Here is a 14,627-nt window from a genome sequence, read left to right as displayed (position 1 = left end):
TGTCCTCACTATGGGTAACTGATAATGACTTCAGAAAGATCAAAGAGAAGATTTCAAGTTTCAGGAAGTCCTGAAATGCAAGTGGAGCCCAGCCTGGGTACTTGGCTACCTCATGGCTTTGTCTTCTTCCTTAGATGGGAGATCGCTGGACTGATGATCCCTTTGATGTTCAAGGCTGGGTCTCCCTCCTCTCATGGCGCTGACACTAGACTCTACAGATTAAAACAAAAAGTAAATAGGGCTCTAGGGAGGACAGTTAATATAAAGGACCCATGAAAGCACATTTACCTTTCTGGGGAAAAAACTAGACTGTGTCTGTTTCATCCAGCTCAGTCCTTACATCCTTAGAAAGACAGATGAGATTGGAATTGGTCAAAAGAGCCAATGTCCAAAAGAATGATGTGGTTTAAGACCATAACAAAACTAGAAATGGGTTATTTGTCAAGGTCCAAATGTCACCACTATAACAGGTGGGGACAGGAATGGGAAGGTGGGAATCCTAGTACATCATTGTTATATTATTTTTACACATTCACGGTCTTTTACAGCAGGACTTTTACAATCTCCCCTAGTCCAAACATCACATTGTTGGTTTTAAGACTTCAAGTAATCCTCTTGCCTTGAGGTTTCCTGTTGACTTCCCTGATAGCTCAGTGCAGAAGACCCCTGTTTAATTCCTGGGTCAGGTAGATCTGCTGGAGAAGGGATAGACTGCCCACTCCAGTATTCTTGGGCTTCTGTTGTGGCTCAGCTGGTAAAGAATCTGCCTGCAATGCAGGAGACCTGGGTTTGATCCCTGGGTTGGGAGGATCCCCTGGAGAAGGGAAAGGCTGCACACTCCGGTATTCTGGCCTGGAGAATCCCATGGACTGTACAGTCCATGAGGTTGCAAAGAGTCAGACACAACTGAGTGACTTTCACTTTCCCTTTGACCTGTATAGAAATCTTCCTCACTTTTTGCTGTCTGGCAATTCCCACTGTGGGCAGGCCTTCACTCACCCACCAGCCACATCAGAGGAGGATCCTCACAGACAAATGTGCTTTTCCTTCAGATTTTTTACACCTACAGCCATTCCATTTGGAGAAGGGCTGAGGGAGCTTGGACAGTGGAGATCAAACCAGTCAATACTAAAGGAAATCAACCCTGAATATTCATTGGAAGGACTGAGGCTGAAGCTGAAGCTCCAATACTTTGGTCACCTGATGCGAAGAGCTGACTTATTGGAAAAGACCCTGATGCTGGGAAAGATTGAAGGCGGGAGGAGAAGGGGATGACAGAGGATGAGATGGTTAGATAGCATCATTGACTCAATGGACATGAGTTTGAGCAAACTCTGGGAGTTAGTGAAGGACAGGGAAACCTGGCATGCTGCCATTCATGGTGTTGCAAAGAGCTGACATGACTTAGCGACTGAACAACAAGAGGAAGCTTGTCTGGGTAAAAGCTTTGCCCTCAATGTAAAGTTTATCTGTTAGAGCATTTGGGACTAAAGAGGAAAATTGACTCTAAGTTTTTCAGAAGCTGGAGTAAGTAACCACATAGGACCTAATGAGAACAGGTCCAAGAATGAGATCAAGTCTGAAAACTAAGTATGCCCTGGGCAAGAAAAAGCACCTTAACAGCCCCATTCTTGGTGGGCTCTTCCCACCTAAGCTACCTTCCAATAAGAAACCCACCAGTCATTTAATTCCAGAACTTTCTAAAGAGCAAACCTGAGGGCACAGCAGGGTCTCTAATGTATTTTCCTACAAAAGGCCATTTTCCCTGTTACTGAGCTATGCCCACAAACTCCCCAAATCTTAGATTTGGCCCCTCTTGGCCTTCTGCACCACCATGAAGAGCAGAGAGACTGATCCACTCCTGATGCCCCCAACCTGGGCTGCTTGGGGACAGTGCACTAATGGTTCCAAGATAGCTCCCAAATGCCCACTCCAGACTGGCACAACCTCACATCAAAAACTGGAATGTCTTGGACCCTACAGACTGTGTTCCTTCTATTTGTTTCTATTCTCTATCTGCTACCAAGTCTTCTCCAGGTTCCTAAGACTAAGATGAGGGAGGAAACATCCATAGCTCAAGTTAAGTGTATTTACTGCAATGCAAAAGCTATCTCAGAAACAAGGGCTCTGAAGTCCCCAGGCCTGGGGCAGTCCTCGGCTCCAGGAAGCTATGCAAGAGAATATAGACCGAAGTCGGGGCCTCAATCTACCCCTCTCAGTTTACTCACATTTACTCCAGGAAAGGCAGGGAATGGGACAGCATTCAGTAGGCCTACCACTCACACCAGAAGCAGATTCTGAACCGAAATCAAAGTCCTGTTGATGAGAATAGAGGGCTTGAAGCAGAGACTGTCAACCGGTGGCCCGTGGACAGGACACAGCTGTCAGAGTCGGACCCTCCAGAATCCACAGTCTTTCATCTGGTAATACACAGTCAAGAACTGGGAGGTTTCATGGAAACATTGGGACTCTGGGTTTCTCTTGGAGAATAAGAGCTGGGACACGGCTCCCCAGAACCACTGAGAAGTGGCGCCCAGCTCACCTGACTTGACTGGCCCCTATTTCCAAACGAAACATTTGCTTCTTCCACTGACTGTCTCTTAACTTTAAAAGGCTTCCTCCAAGATCAGATACTCCTTATTTCAACTAATATTTGAATTTTATTTATTCAGCTGCCCCTTATTAAGGCTGACCCTATACTTTATCATGTGAATGAGGACATGCTGGAGAATGAACGTAGACACTGTTGATAAATTATATCAGAAAGAGAGATAGGAACTGCCCCAGGTACATTGGGTTCAATGAGACCTTTCGTAAACAAACACGCTTTTGTGACGGTGGGTGGAAGTTCTCATAGACTGTTGATTCTTGACCTTAGGAGTCAAAGAAAGAGTCATTATTCTGTGTGTGTGTGTGTGTGTGCGTGTGTATGTGTTGTAACTGTAATGATTAGCCAAGGGGAGAAGTAGGAACTTTTTACAAGTCTGAAAGACATGATCGTAAGGAATGTTTTAATTTAATTATAAACTTTGTCTCAGTAACAGCAGATGTGCTCGTAAGAAACAGCAATACTGACAGTGCTATGAACTGTGTCCTCTCCAAATTCACCTGTCGATGATGGTGAGTCTTGGGGAGTGATGAGATCCTGGGGGTGGAGCCATTGTGAATGGATTAGCACCCTTCACTTTTCACTTTCATGCACCAGAGAAGGAAATGGCAACCCACTCCAGTGTTCTTGCCTGGAGAATCCCAGGAACAGGGGAGCCTGGTGGGCTGCCATCTCTAGGGTCGCACAGAGTCAGACACAACTGAAGTGACTTAGCAGCAGCAGCAAGAAGAGATAGGAGAGCCTGCTCTCTCTCTGCTCTCAACCATGTGAGGACACAGTGAGAAGACAGCTGTCTGCAAACCCAGAAGAGGACTCTCACCAGACATCAGACCTGCTGGCACCCTCATCTTTGACTCCTCAGTCCCCAGAACTGTAAGAAGAAAATGATTTTTGCTTAAGTCACCCAGTCTATGGCATTTTGTTACAACAACCTGAGCTAAGATAGACAGCAGATGTTTATACATAATGCATTCAGTGCCAGGCATGGTGATAAGCACATCATACATATGAACTCATTGTCAGGCCCCAGAATCCTATGAAGTAAACTATTATCTTCATTTTACAGATGAGGAAATCAGAGCACAGAGGGATTAAGGTACTTGCCAAAAGTCACACAGCTAGTGAACAGCAGAACTGAGTTTTGAACCCAAGCAATTGCAAAAAGCAAAGGAGAAAAGGAAAGATATAAACAGCTGAATGCAGAGTTCCAAAGAATAGCAAGAAGAGATAAGAAAGCCTTCTTTAGTGATCAATGCAAAGAAATAGAGGAAAACAACAGAATGGGAAAGACTAGAGATCTCTTCAAGAAAATTAGAGATACCAAGGGAACATTTCATGCAAAGATGGGCTCGATAAAGGACAGAAATGGTATGGACCTAACAGAAGCAGAAGATATTAAGAAGAGATGGCAAGAACACACAGAAGAACTGTACAAAAAAAGATCTTCATGACCCAGATAATCACGATGGTATGATCACTGACCTAGAGCCAGACATCCTGGAATGTGAAGTCAAGTGGGCCTTAGGAAGCATCATTACAAACAAAGCTAGTGGAGGTGATGGAATTCCAGTTGAGCTCTTTCAAATCCTGAAAGATGATGCTGTGAAAGTGCTACACTCAATATGCCAGCAAATTTGGAAAACTCAGAGTGGCCACAGGACTGGAAAAGGTCAGTTTTCATTCCAATCCCAAAGAAAGGCAATGCCAAAGAATGCTCAAACTACCGCACAATTGCACTCATCTCACAAGCTAGTAAAGTAATGCTCAAAATTCTCCAAGCCAGGCTTCAGCAATATGTGAACTGTGAACTTCCTGATGTTCAAGCTGGTTTTAGAAAAGGCAGAGGAATCAAAGATCAAATTGCCAACATCTGCTGGATCATGAAAAAAGCAACAGAGTTTCAGAAAAACATCTATTTCTGCTTTCTTGACTATGCCAAAGCCTTTGACTGTGTGGATCACAATAAACTGTGGAAAATTCTGAAAGAGCTGGGAATACCAGACCACCTGATCTGCTTCTTGAGAAATGTATATGTGAGTCAGGAAGCAACAGTTAGAACTGGACATGGAACAACAGACTGGTTCCAAATAGGAAAAGGAGTTCATCAAGGCTGTATATTGTCACCCTGTTTACTTTAACTTCTATGCAGAGTACATCATGAGAAACACTGGGCTGGAAGAAACTCAAGCTGGAATCAAGATTGCCGGGAGAAATAGCAATAACCTCAGATATGCAGATGACACCACCCTTATGGCAGAAAGTGAAGAGGAACTAAAAAGCCTCTTGATGAAAGTGAAAGTGAAGAGTGAAAAAGTTGGCTTAAAGCTCAACATTCAGAAAATGAAGATCATGGCATCCGGTCCCATCACTTCATGGGAAATAGATGGGGAAACAGTGGAAACAGTGTCAGACTTTATTTTTCTGGGCTCCAAAATCACTACAGATGGTGACTGCAGCCATGAAATTAAAAGACGCTTACTCCTTGGAAGGAAAGTTATGACCAACCTAGATGGCATATTGAAAAGCAGAGACATTACTTTGCCAACAAGGTTCATCTAGTCAAGGCTATGGTTTTTCCTGTGGTCATGTATGGATGTGAGAGTTGGACTGTGAAGAAGTCTGAGTGCCAAAGAATTGATGCTTTTGAACTGTGGTGTTGGAGAAGACTCTTGAGAGTCCCTTGGACTGCAAGGAGATCCAACCAGTCCATTCTGAAGGAGATCAGCCCTGGGATTTCTTTGGAAGGAATGATGCTAAAGCTGAAACTCCAGTACTTTGGCCACCTCATGCAAAGAGTTGACTCATTGGAAAAGACTCTGATGCTGGGAGGGATTGGGGGCAAGAGGAGAAGGGGACACAGAGAATGAGATGGCTGGATGGCATCACTGACTCGATGGACATGAGTCTCAGTGAACTCTGGGAGTTGGGGATGGACAGGGAGGCCTGGCGTGCTGTGATTCATGGGGTCGCAAAGAGTCGGACACGACTGAGTGACTGATCTGATCTGATCTGAATTGAGATCTTACAACCATGTGTCCCTGCCTCTGATAAGTAAGTCTCTGAAGAAACAGACCAATTAGAAACCAAGCTCTGCTTCTGATATAACAATGGTGGGAAGACCATGCTGCTCAAAGGCTGGGGCTTTTATACAGGCTGCTTATTCCAAGCATGTAAGGACCAGCTCACCCCTGTTGCTTTCTTCTCAAACAAGCACCATTGGTGGGAACTCCTGAGGTCAAGGTATGATCCAGGGGTGTCACTGACAGTACTTGCACCCTATAGAGATCACCAGGATGCTGAGAAAACCCTATCTTTAAACTGAATATGGAAGGTTAGGCACAGAGGAGATGCTGGAGGAAGGCAGTGAGTGGCAGGTGCCACCTCTTTTGTGCGCCATGCCCAGCAATAAACTGCTTTCCCTTGAAGAGCCTGGAGTTGAAAGTATTCAACCTTTTTTTTTTCCCCCCTCTCTCTCTCTGGCTATCCCACAGTTTTGGTTGCTATCTCATGTTAGATCCCTCAGATTGAGTGGAGGATGCGAGTGTTTGGGGTACTTCTCTGCTGGGAGTTGCCATTAGGCACGTAATCTGTGGGGTTTGTTTGTTTGTTTGTTTGTTTTTCCTCCAGGTTACGTTGCCCTCCGAGATTCCAAGACTCTCCACAGACCCGCCGGTGAGAGGGTTTCCTGGTGTTTGGAAACTTCTCTTTTAAGACTCCCTTCCTGGGCTGGATCTCCATCCCTAACTCTCTTTTTATCTTTTATATTTTGTCCTACCTCCTTTCAAAGACAATGGGCTGCTTTTCTGGGTGCCTGATGTCCTCTGCCAGAGTTCAGAAGTTGTTCTGTGGAATTTTCTCAGGGTTCAAGTGTTCTTTTGATGAGTTTGTGGGGGAGAATGTGGTCTCCCCGTCCTATTCCTCTGCCATCTTAGGACCGCCCCCCCCCCCGAAAGTATTCAGCTTGAGGGCTTCCTTGTCGGCTCTGTGGTAAAGAATCTGCCAACCAATGCAGAATACACGTCTCCGATCTCTAATCTGGGAAGATTCCACATGCCTCAGAGCAATTAAGCCTGTGTGCCACAACTACTGAGCCTGTGTTCCAGAGCCTGGGAGCTGCAAACACCAAAGCCCACATGCCCTACAGCCTGTACTCTGCAAGAAGAGAAGCCACCATAATAAGAAGCCCACACTGCAATTATAGAGTGGCTCCCACTGACTCCAACTAGACACGAGCAGCAGTGAAGACCCAGTACAGCCAAAAATAAACAAAATTATTATTTTTTTAAAGTATTCAACTCGATCAGCCCAAGAGACTATTGGGATAAACTGCTTTCCCCACCACCCTTGATTCCACAAGCTCACTTGAAAGAATCAGTCTTGAGAAGAAGAGTGACCATAACCATGGTTTTGCTTTGCCAGATTTCACAAGCACCATTCTATTGTGCTAACAGCGTCTCATGGGGATGACAGCCATCCTATAAAAGGATTTGACTTAACACAGACCTGTCAATGTCTTCCTGTTGAAAACACCATCTGAGGTCTGGAGGACTCCAAGGCAACCAAGATGACATTTCCTAACCTCAGAAAGCTGAGGGTCTAATGAAGAAGGCACTGAAGAACAGGAATCACAACACAACACGCTATGAATAGTAGTGTGAAAACACAGAAGACACAGGCCACTCCCACTTTAAGCTACAAACTCCTGGAAGATGGAGAGTATTTATCTTCGGTACCTCTGGTTACTGCAGACTCCACATTCATTCAGCAAACATTTTCTGGCACAGATGTTCAACAAGCATTTCTGGAGATAAATTCCTGGGGGAGCTAGGAAATTTGACAGAGTCTAGATAGAAGAACAGGAAAGAGTAGATACTTGGGATCCAGATGCCTTGAATTCGAATCCTGGATCAACCACTAAACTTCCTTTCCTTTATGGGCCTTAGCTTTCTCATCTATAAAATGGGGATGATTTCATTTGCCTTATGAGGATGTGACAAGGATGAAACTAGATATCACGTAAGCACTTAGCATAATGACAATCCCAGAATGAGCACCCAATAAGTATCTGCTATGATTATACTCAATTGCCAGTATACACTATGGTAATTCTTTGTTGCGAATGTCAAAACATACTATTCACACTGGAGAAACAGCCAGGCAGGTCCTAGATGACCACCCCTTGGGGATCTAAATGGAAACCTGAAAGCTGTGTTCCCATACCCATAGATGAAAAGATAGGAATCAAGACTCTCCTCTTGGCTCATGTTTATCTGTTTAATTTTTGCAAAACCACCAACATGTTCACCTCACAGCAGATGCCATAAATCTAGTTCTCTCCTCTCTTGGTTCCAACTATGGCAAGTGGCTTCCAAGTACATATAGGTTATATACCCAGATGGATTCCTATATTGTTCAAAAGGCAGGAAAGGTGGCTCAGCTGATAGCCTTCAGAAGGAGCAAGGCAGTAAAGTCAAAAGATGACCAGACCCTGGCTCCAGGTACCGACCTGACTTGTCAGACAGACAGACAGACATGACTTGCATTTATTTTGAGTTTCTGCATGGTAAGGAGCTAGGGGCTGATCCAGAACTGATGGTGCAAATAGGGAACCTTGTGAGTGACTTCTGAGCTGCAATTCAGAGGTATGCAGAACAGTAGCATCCAGGTAATCAGGTCTTGTCACTTTCTTGCCCTCTCCTCACATCCACCCTCCCACTTGAGCTGGGCCTGGATTCCTGCAGCGTCAGCAGGACATATTGGACAGAATGACTTTAATCCTTCTGGTCAAGCACAGTAACCCTGTGGAAATGCTTTCCACTCAAATGGGACAGGTAGGATTTCAACCAGGATGACACAGGGGCAGCTTAGCAAGTCCCAGCAAGATATAAAGCCCCAGAAGCCCTCACCTGCAAGCTAGAGTCCCCCAAACAACAGAATGTTAGGCTGAGGGATGAGTCAAGAGCCCTCAGCAGAGACAGGACCAAACACCAGGGTCAGAGTGGCACCTTGGTCAAACATTTTGGGGTCCAAGGATGTGCGTGCTTGTGCTTAGCCATGTCCAATACTTTGCAATCCATGGACTGTAGGCCTGGAGAAGGGCATAGCAACCCACTCCAGTATTCTTGCCTGGAGAATCCCATGGACAGAGGAGCCTGGCAGGCCATAGTACATAGGGTCACAAAGAGTCGGATTTGACTGGAGTGACTTAGCACACACATATGGACTGTAGTCCACCAGGCTCCTCTGTCATTTTCCTGACAAGAATAGTGGAGTGGGTCACCATTTCCTTCTCCAGGGATCTTCCCGACTCAGGGATCAAACCTGCAATTCTTGTGTCTCCTGCAACAGCAGGCAGATTCTTTACCACTTAGTCACCTGGGAAGGGGTCCAAAGAGGAGATAAAAAGGAGTTACTTAGCTACAGAGACCAGCAGTGTACCAGCTTGAGTCTATATAGTCCATCCCCCAAGACTGTCTCCCAACATTCTCAGTAAAATGCAAGAAATAGCTGGAAGCCAGAGTGATGCAGGATACTGTGAGGTCAGTTAGTGGGAATGTGGCCTCAGGCTCCCACCTGAAGAAGGCCAGGCAAGAAGACTGGAGAATGGTGGCCCCATCAGTCATTCTTGCCTGGTCAGATTAACATCTCACCTACCATTTTAGGGCCAAAGGAAAGGGGAAGAAATTTGAGTTGGGGGTTAGAAAGAGAAGAGAATGTCATAGTATGACCCATTCTGAAGTGGGGTGAGGGACCCTGGAGAGGGAAAAGGGTGAGCAACAGCATCAAAGACCATGAAAGATTCAAAATGCTACCCTCTCCTCCAAATCCTTCAGAAATACAGACATAGTTTTTTTGAAAAGACTCTTTGCAGAAGCCATGGGATTGCCTTTTTGGGGTACAGGCTTTGGGGTGGCCTAAGGTTTAAATCCCACCTTTGCCAACATCTAAACCACCCATTAAGTAGGAAATACGCATCTCCCCGCAAGGCGGCCATGAAGAGGAGGCAGGTGTGATCTTCCCTACTATGATCAGGTGCCATGGATCCGGACACACAGTGGGAACTCTGTCCTTCTCAGGACTTTCAGATCCACTCTAAATGCTTCCCAAAGCAACAAAGATGTGTGTATGGTGCAATGGCATAGGATATGAGAAAACCAAGACACCATGTAGCACAAAAGTGCCAGGAAGAAAGCACGTGTCTGAGCCAAATTCTCAGGTCTGAGCCCTTTCACATGACCTGGTTAAGATTTTTGAAAATTAAGAGAGTTTATGTAAAATATATAGGAATGTTTGTTCAGAAACAGAACCATTTAAAAGTCACAATCTACATAATTCTCTTTTCTTCAATATGCTTTTACATTTACCACTAACTAGATCATCATCTACTCACATAAAGGCTATAACTTACTCTTCAGACTCGGTGGTTCCTGGCATTGTGCAGAGGAAGCACACAGTAGGTACTCAGTGAATATGTGTGTCTCTCACTCGAGAACAGATGTGATGAACAAAGCCCCTGTGAGCCCCTGGAGTTATGGAAGCATTTTCACATTCATTTAAGATCTCATTTGTGATACCTACTGGACTACAAACACCTTGCTTGGAGACATCTCAGTGTTTGCTCTCAACCCCCTTCACCTAACTGAGTGAGGGCTTTTGACTTGGAGGTTAATTATTCCTCCTTGCCTGTCTTCAGGGAGAGAGCTCTCCCTTGAGACTGCTGGTCATTATTATTCCATGTTGCACTGCTCGCTTGACGTAAAGGATTTCTTTTAAGGAGACAGAGAATTCCATGACCTGATTTAGGCTTGGATGCCTCCAAAAGCTTAGAGGATAAAGCCACAGGGGACAGCGCTGAGGTCTTCTAGAAATCTATCATCTGCCTTCCCACAGTAACTCCAGAGAAGCAGAAAGGTGTGTGAAACTTCAGGAAAATCTCAAGTCCTCCTTCTTATGTATAACAGCAGGAAAGGCACTTAAGCTATTGCAGGTCAAATATTCCTCAAGTATATATAGAGTGGGAGACAAACCAGAATTAAGCTGCCATGGGGTGGGGGTGGTGATCAGCACTTTGATCTTCTATAATCATGGGCAGCTATGCTCTCAGCAAACAGATATGCCTTGACTAGGCCCTGGAAGGATGCCTGCCCAGAGCCCCCCATGCCTCCTGTCTGTGCTGTCACTTCAGTCGTGTCCAGCTCTTTCCAATCCTATGGACTGTAGCCCACCAGGCTCCTCTGTCATGGGATTCTCCAGGCAAGAATACTGAAGTGGGTTGCCATGCCTTATTCCGGGGGATCATCCTGACCCAGGGATTGAACCCAAGTCTCTTACATCTCCTGCATTGGCAGGTGGGTTCTTTACCACTAGCAAGTACCACCTGGGAAGCCCTCACACCTCCTAGAAACATTAAAAAACACTTGACACTAAAACTGTGCTGGCTAGGCACCAGGCTCCGTCCTAAGGCTTTCCATGTGTGTGTTAACATGTTGAATCTCTGCAATGACTCTATGAGGCAGTGCCTACTATCCCCACTTTATAGGCACAGAGAAGCTAAGTAACATGCCTGAGGTCACACAGCGTGTACCAGGTGAAGCTGGGACTCAAAGCCAGGCAGTCCACCCCAGAGCCCTCATTCACTTAGTCTATGAGCTTCCACCTTGTGCAAATACATCCCATCCTTGAACACTGTTCAAGTTCACTTTCTCCATTGCACTGGGCTCCTCTGAGTTCACAGAATCTGGAGGGACCAGGCAGCTCAAGTCCAGTTCTCTTGTTTTGCAGCTGGAGACAGATTCCCAAGGGAAGTGGGTAGGGGTAGGGTCTGTCATTTCCAAGGTTGTGCCACCACTGACACCGACTCAAGCCCCAGACTCCTAAATGCAGTGCTCTCCTCACCACCTTCCAGAGGTTCACAGCACAAATGCACAATTAACACTTTCATTTCCAGGAAACCACTGAGGAAACACATGGCTCTTTTCCCAATAGCAGGAATGAACTCTGAGAAAGCAGGCAGCCTATGTCCTATGACTCCAACATAATTGAAATCATGGATCAAGCACCAGCCTGTGGGTTCCACCACAGTGACGATTTGCACCAAGCTATTCCCCCGACTCCAGTTTTCTTTGTAGCCGACTGCCCGAACTGGCAAGATGGCTGGCACAGAGTAAGGCTGCAGCCCACACCAAGTTTTCCATTCTACAGGAAAGGTGAGGTTTCTATGGAAGAGCCAAGGCTAGAGAGGAATGCCCACAGTGGAGCCCAGGGCTGGGAGACACTGCTCGGGGCAGACCCTCTTAGGAGTACCTAAGTTACTCCAGTGGCGCTCGGAATGCCATGGCTTAACCACCACTCTTAGCAGCAGAGAGGTTTAGCAGCAAAGAGACAAGAGGACAAAAAGGCAACTATATTGTCTAGGACTGGCACCTGCCCCCAAATGTTACCACAGCCCCTGTGTCATCAGACCCTCCTGACGTACCCTCCCACATCCTCCAGGTAGCCACAAAGAAAAGAGGTGGTGAGATCAAAGGGTGCCTCACTTGCCCTGTCCAGGCAGCAATTCAGTCTCCCTGCACGTCCTAGAAACTTTAAAGTGGACGTGCCTGGCAAGCATGCCACTAGCTAGCTGAACCTCACATTCCAAATTACAGCACGACACAGATGAGACACACCTGGGCCTCCAGCCCTGGGGCCCCTGGAGAGCGCCCACTGCCCCCAGGACACGCTTCCTACCTGCTTCCATAAGTTGGCACTGCTGACCAAAGACGTGGGAGAAGGTGACCGGGCCGGCTGCGGAACTGGATGTCGCCAGCGTGGATTCCATGGCTCTCCGGGGGTCTTTCGTGTTGGTCCCCTGGCTGCGTCCAGACCCTTCAGAGCCGCTGAGCCGAGGATGACGTCACTGGCCCAGAACTGTAGGTCGGAGGCGACTTGTCACTTCCAAGAAAATGTCCCCGCCCCCAAAGTTTACAAGGTTCTTCCTCTCGCCGCCGAGTCCCTGCAGTTTTTCTCAAATACCGGTCAAGTGCAAAATGACACCCTCTGGGGCTCTGCAGAGCTTGTACAGCGAAAGGAGTTAGATGCTAAAGCAGAAGCTAAGTTTTCCCTCCGCAGAAGTTGCCTCCTCTGGGCCGGGGTCGGGGTGACTGAGTCACCTGGCAGAGGCCGGGTCCGGGGAGCCGCTCAGCCCCGGGGCCACCGGGGAGAGCTCGGCCCGGCCGCGTCCCAGCGCCGGCTGCTGCAGGAAACGCGCAGCCGGTTCCGCGGCGGCTCCTGCCAGGAGGGAGGGCGCGAGCGAGGCTGCCCCAGGCTCCCCGGGGACCCGGCCTCGCAGGCCCGCGGCTCCTGCGGCACGGGCCCTGGTCTCCGTCCTCCCGCAGCCCGAGCGCGGCTGTCCCGGGTCCGCGCGCCCCGGGGCGGGCGGCCAGATGCAGACGAGGAGCGCGCGGGAGGCGGGCGCAGCGCGGGCACTCTGCAGCTCTGGACCACCGACGTGCCCGCGGCTCATCCTTCACTCCAGACGGATGCTGTTCCCTTCCTCGTCCCCTTCCTCTCCGGGCTGTAGGGAGGGGAATGAGACGTGGTTAAGGAGCCTGGTCCCACCTACGGCAGCCGGCCTTCCCCCTGCCCAGCCCGCCACCCCCTTTCCATGTCCGTTACTTGGAGAGATTTGTGGATGCAGAGGGAAGTGCTAACTCAGCCCAGAGGCTCTCGGCCGCTGTAACCTCTTCGTGCCCACAGCCCAGGAAGAACCAGAACAAAACAGGAGAAGACAATGCCAGCAATAAAATCCAAAGATCAAGAAGAGAAGAGAGGGAAAATGCCATCCATCCCCCATGTCACTCCAGTGACACAGAAATGGTCCGGGTGCTTCATCTTTGCCAAACCAGGCCTATTTTGTGCAGAGGGCCACCAGTCCAGTCCCCTGCCCCGACCCCCAAGGGCAGTTTCTCTGTAAAGGGAGAAAGGCAGGGAGAAATAATTCTCCCATGGTTACAGCAGCTGTTTCTGAGGGTGCTGTGTCTTTATCCTGCTATCCCATCTGCTGATCACAAAGCTGCTAACTTGTGAGACGTAGCAACATCTCCAGCCAGCATTTTGGATACTTCCACTGGGGATCTGGCTGCAACCCTGGCAGCACCACTTCCGCCAGGAGAGAGAGAGAGAGTGACAGCGCAGCAACAACAGTCAAAACACCCATGTTTTTCACCAGGAGGACTTTGGTTCAAACGTTGCTTACTTTCTGTATCTCAAGAACAGAATAGCAAAGTTCCAAAGTTCCAGAAAGGCTCTCACACAGAAGCCTTTCCCATCAGAACCCTTTGTCACCAAAGAGGCACCGCTCCTTGATGCTGGAACATAACCTGGCATGGTTAAGGCAAGGCAGAAGAAGCTTTGAAATAAGGAGTAAAATGAAGCCTACTTCATGTTTATGGTTTACAGCAGCTTGAACCATTGAGGATCCCCTTTCTCATACAGAAGAGGTTCTTATCCAGGTCATGAAAGTATAAGACATCAGAGAACATTCTCTCTGACCACTCAGGTGTAAGACAACCAAGGACTAAGGTCAGGAGAAGACCAGATCACTTGATAACTGCAGAAACCACACACAGGATGTGAAATGGGTTGGCTTCCCAACTCTGGGTGGCTATGGAAGTTTCAATACATCTGAGCAATGGGCTACTATGCCACCACCAGAAAAAAAAAAAAAAAAAAAAAAAACTCCAAGCTGAATTTGGAATGGAGGGTGAATGCAGGGAGCACAGAGGATTTTTAGGGCAGTAAAAATTCTCTCATGATATCATAGTGATGGATACGTGTCATTGTGGTGGTGGTGTCGTTCAGTCGCTAGTGAAGCTCACTTAGTCATGTTCAACTCTTTGCAACCCCACGGACTAAACAGACCATGGAATTCTCCAGGCAAGATTACTGGAGTGGGTAGCCTTTCCCTTTTCCAGGGGATCCTCCCAACCCAGGGATTGAACCCAGGTCTCCCACATTGCAGGTAAATTCTTTACCAGCT

General features: G+C 47.5%; 1 protein-coding gene across 1 annotated transcript in view; it reads right to left on the bottom strand.

Moving 5' to 3' along the window:
* The window catches only part of KAZN (kazrin, periplakin interacting protein), a 1,347,864-nt gene extending 1,334,729 nt beyond the window's left edge, over positions 1 to 13,135 (bottom strand). Inside the window, exon 1 of the mRNA XM_070384944.1 lies at positions 12,338 to 13,135. Coding sequence (XP_070241045.1) covers positions 12,338 to 12,428 — 91 coding nt within the window. The 5' untranslated portion in view covers positions 12,429 to 13,135. The remainder of the gene's footprint in view (positions 1 to 12,337) is intronic.
* Positions 13,136 to 14,627: the final 1,492 nt, after the last annotated feature.

This window comes from Bos mutus, chromosome 16, assembly GCF_027580195.1.
Source record: "Bos mutus isolate GX-2022 chromosome 16, NWIPB_WYAK_1.1, whole genome shotgun sequence".
In the NCBI taxonomy this organism is placed as follows: Eukaryota; Metazoa; Chordata; class Mammalia; order Artiodactyla; family Bovidae; genus Bos; species Bos mutus.
Note: the sequence above shows the minus strand (reverse complement) of the source record. Positions and strands in the feature narration are given on the sequence as shown.